General features: G+C 43.9%; 2 protein-coding genes across 2 annotated transcripts; one reads left to right on the forward strand and one right to left on the reverse strand.

Annotated features, from left to right (window-relative positions):
- Positions 1-420: 420 nt before the first annotated feature.
- Positions 421-1,073, reverse strand: Tsp_02324a (small nuclear ribonucleoprotein F; the record flags this gene model as incomplete). The annotated part of the gene is made up of 2 exons (XM_003378080.1): positions 817-1,073; positions 421-635 (listed from the first exon to the last, which is right to left on the reverse strand). Coding segments are annotated over exons 1-2 (472 nt in total), but the record flags the coding sequence as incomplete, so codon positions are not given.
- Positions 1,074-1,081: 8 nt separating this feature from the next.
- On the forward strand, positions 1,082-1,806 carry Tsp_02323 (hypothetical protein). Its single transcript, XM_003378081.1, has 2 exons — positions 1,082-1,261; positions 1,672-1,806. Exons 1-2 carry the CDS (start codon positions 1,082-1,084, stop codon positions 1,804-1,806), a joined length of 315 nt encoding a protein of 104 aa, XP_003378129.1.
- The last annotated feature ends 760 nt before the right edge of the window (positions 1,807-2,566 follow it).

Here is a 2,566-nt window from a genome sequence, read left to right on the forward strand (position 1 = left end):
AGAGAGATATTGTATTAAGTGGTATTGACCACGTGGGAGTGGGTGTGTGCTGCGTCTGGAAGAGTGAAACTCATTGACATCCTAGTCTTCGACGGTTGGACAAATTGATATACTAAAGTGGAGAACTATTGTATGTTTTAAGAGTGCGGTGGAGGCAATCGTCAGCGCGCATAGTGAATTGACCATTATACAATCTTAACAATATCAGCTGTATCCTGCAGCCACTAATTCATAGAAACTTGAATCGAAATTGAAATCCCGGCGAATCAGCCACGAGGTCAAAATTAGACACACGGGTTAAGCGTACAACATTTGATACCTACTGGGCATAGAGAATGATGGCAGACCCTCGCGAGGATGCAGGGCGTGGAACCGATCGATCAGAAGCCCAGTAGATTCATACGGGCCATACGTGCCCACCAATCGCTTCTTGAACTCCTCGAAGGAGATCTCCTTTGATTGTCCCGCCGGGTAGAGCTCGCGGCGGAACTGAGTCGCTCAGCAGGTAGCGAGCGACCCACGCCGTGGTCAGAGGGCGGAACCAAGCTGACGCAGAAAAAGTCTTCCAGCCTCTCCAACCACTCAACAGAGTCCATATCCGGACTAAAAGCCGAGGGAGGACAATAGTAAGCACCCTGGTACACCGATGGCGTTATTTACAGGACAGGCACCCATTGTAACGACCCGCCGGGTGGGGCCAGAGGATCTGCGTCCGGGTCCGCGCCAGTTCGTCCGCCGTCGCTGTGTGCTTGTTCATTCTCGCTCGCTCGGTCTCGTCTCCTTGTCGACATCCTCGGAGCACGCTTCTACTCGTACAACTTGTCCACACGTCGGTCAGCGCTCTCGCTCTGGAAAGATATTTCTCGCTCTTTGCCACTCCAATATATAGAAGGCTTTCGCCGCAGGGGGCACCGTAATGAGTAAACTGAAATTTGATCCTCTATTGCCTTGCTGACAGTCCCTTGGCTTGCGGCCCTTCTATAAATCAGCGGCTTGTTACGCGGGGTCTTTGATCCGCTGCCCCACCGGATCATCAGCGACCGGCATGCCCTCGGATCAATGACCAAACGCATGTTAAACAATGGCCGAACAATGGCTAATTAGGTACCGACGTGTAGGGTCACGAGGGTCTGTCGCCAAAAGCCACCCGCGGTCCTCGCCGGCGGCGTCTTTGAACTGGGCGGGGTGGGAGGTTTTATTGCCGCGGCTCCGCGTCTACCTCAGCCGGACCTGCAATGAGCAACGCCGCCGTATAGCAAGGGTTGTTACACATATATGGTGCATAAAGGAAAAAAATGCGTGCTTAAGATCGTTGGTTTTGACATAAAGTGATAAGTAAATTGAGAAATGCAAATCACTAAATCTCTGCGACTATCTTCATCTGCACGCTGCTTGATATTCTTATTTGACTCACCCCAACTCAATCAAACGCATAAACCAATTTTGAGAATTTAAATACTCGAATACTCAAATACTAGCTGAAGCCCAGCAATTATCAGTGAAGCGGATTTTATGCACATAAACAGTTCTGAAGATGATTTGATGTTTGTATTCTAGTTTGCAGTGATTGCCTTCATTTTACAGACAGTGATAAAATGCGGTAATTTTTGACTGTTTTCAATTTAATTCTGATTTTTGAAGTGTTTTTGTTGGTAATACCTGTGCATTCAGGCTAGTGCTGAAAGCGTGGTGGCGTCAATGGGCGTCTGTTCGATTGCAAGACCGCGGACTCCCCGGGAACAGCAGAAAGAGCCACGCAGCCTCGTACGAAACTCGGCAACAGCTATGCTGACACCGTGCAAATGAGGCGGAGGTTACAAAGCAGCCGGTCAAGATGGCGCAGTTGAACTGCAGACCAAGGCAGTGCCCGGCTCTTGAATTATAAACGAGCTAACGGATGAAGAAGCTGAGGAAAGAGAATTGGCTGGTGGAATGATCGCCTGATTATCGGTGTGCACGAGTTGACTGCGCTCATGGACCGACACTTCGTGTAATGAAGCGCCGAGTTTAGCTACAGTCTAAGAAACTTGAAAATTAAATTTATTTTCTGTAGTTTTTCAAAATTTGCAATAATAAATAGTCAAATCAGTTATTGCTTAACATTTTCCACTTTAAAAATTGACAAATGAAAATTAATTATTATTTTTTATCCAAGAGTTATTAGCATGAAATTCATATTATTAATTTTTTATTGTTATTAAATTTTATCTGCATTTTATGAAATATAAACAATAAAAACCATATATTTACGGTAGGATTCAATCCTACATTACTTTATTGTAGCTCTAAATATTGTAGTTGGTTGCTCATCGTCAAACTTTACTAGTTCACAGATTTAAAACGTTTACAGTTGCCTTATAATACCGGAGTATATATATACAATCCGTTGATAAATTATCTGCTTTGAATATTTACAAGGATGAAGTTTAAATTTGACTTTAAAGTGTTTTATAAAATTTTCTTCAATTTTCGAGGGTTAAAAATTCACAATAGTCTTAATCTTACATTGGTATTCTAATGACTAAATAAATAAGAGCATATATTTTTAGAATCTCAAGTATAACAA

Source organism: Trichinella spiralis, assembly GCF_000181795.1.
Source record: "Trichinella spiralis strain ISS 195 chromosome Unknown Scfld4, whole genome shotgun sequence".
NCBI lineage: Eukaryota > Metazoa > Nematoda > Enoplea > Trichinellida > Trichinellidae > Trichinella > Trichinella spiralis.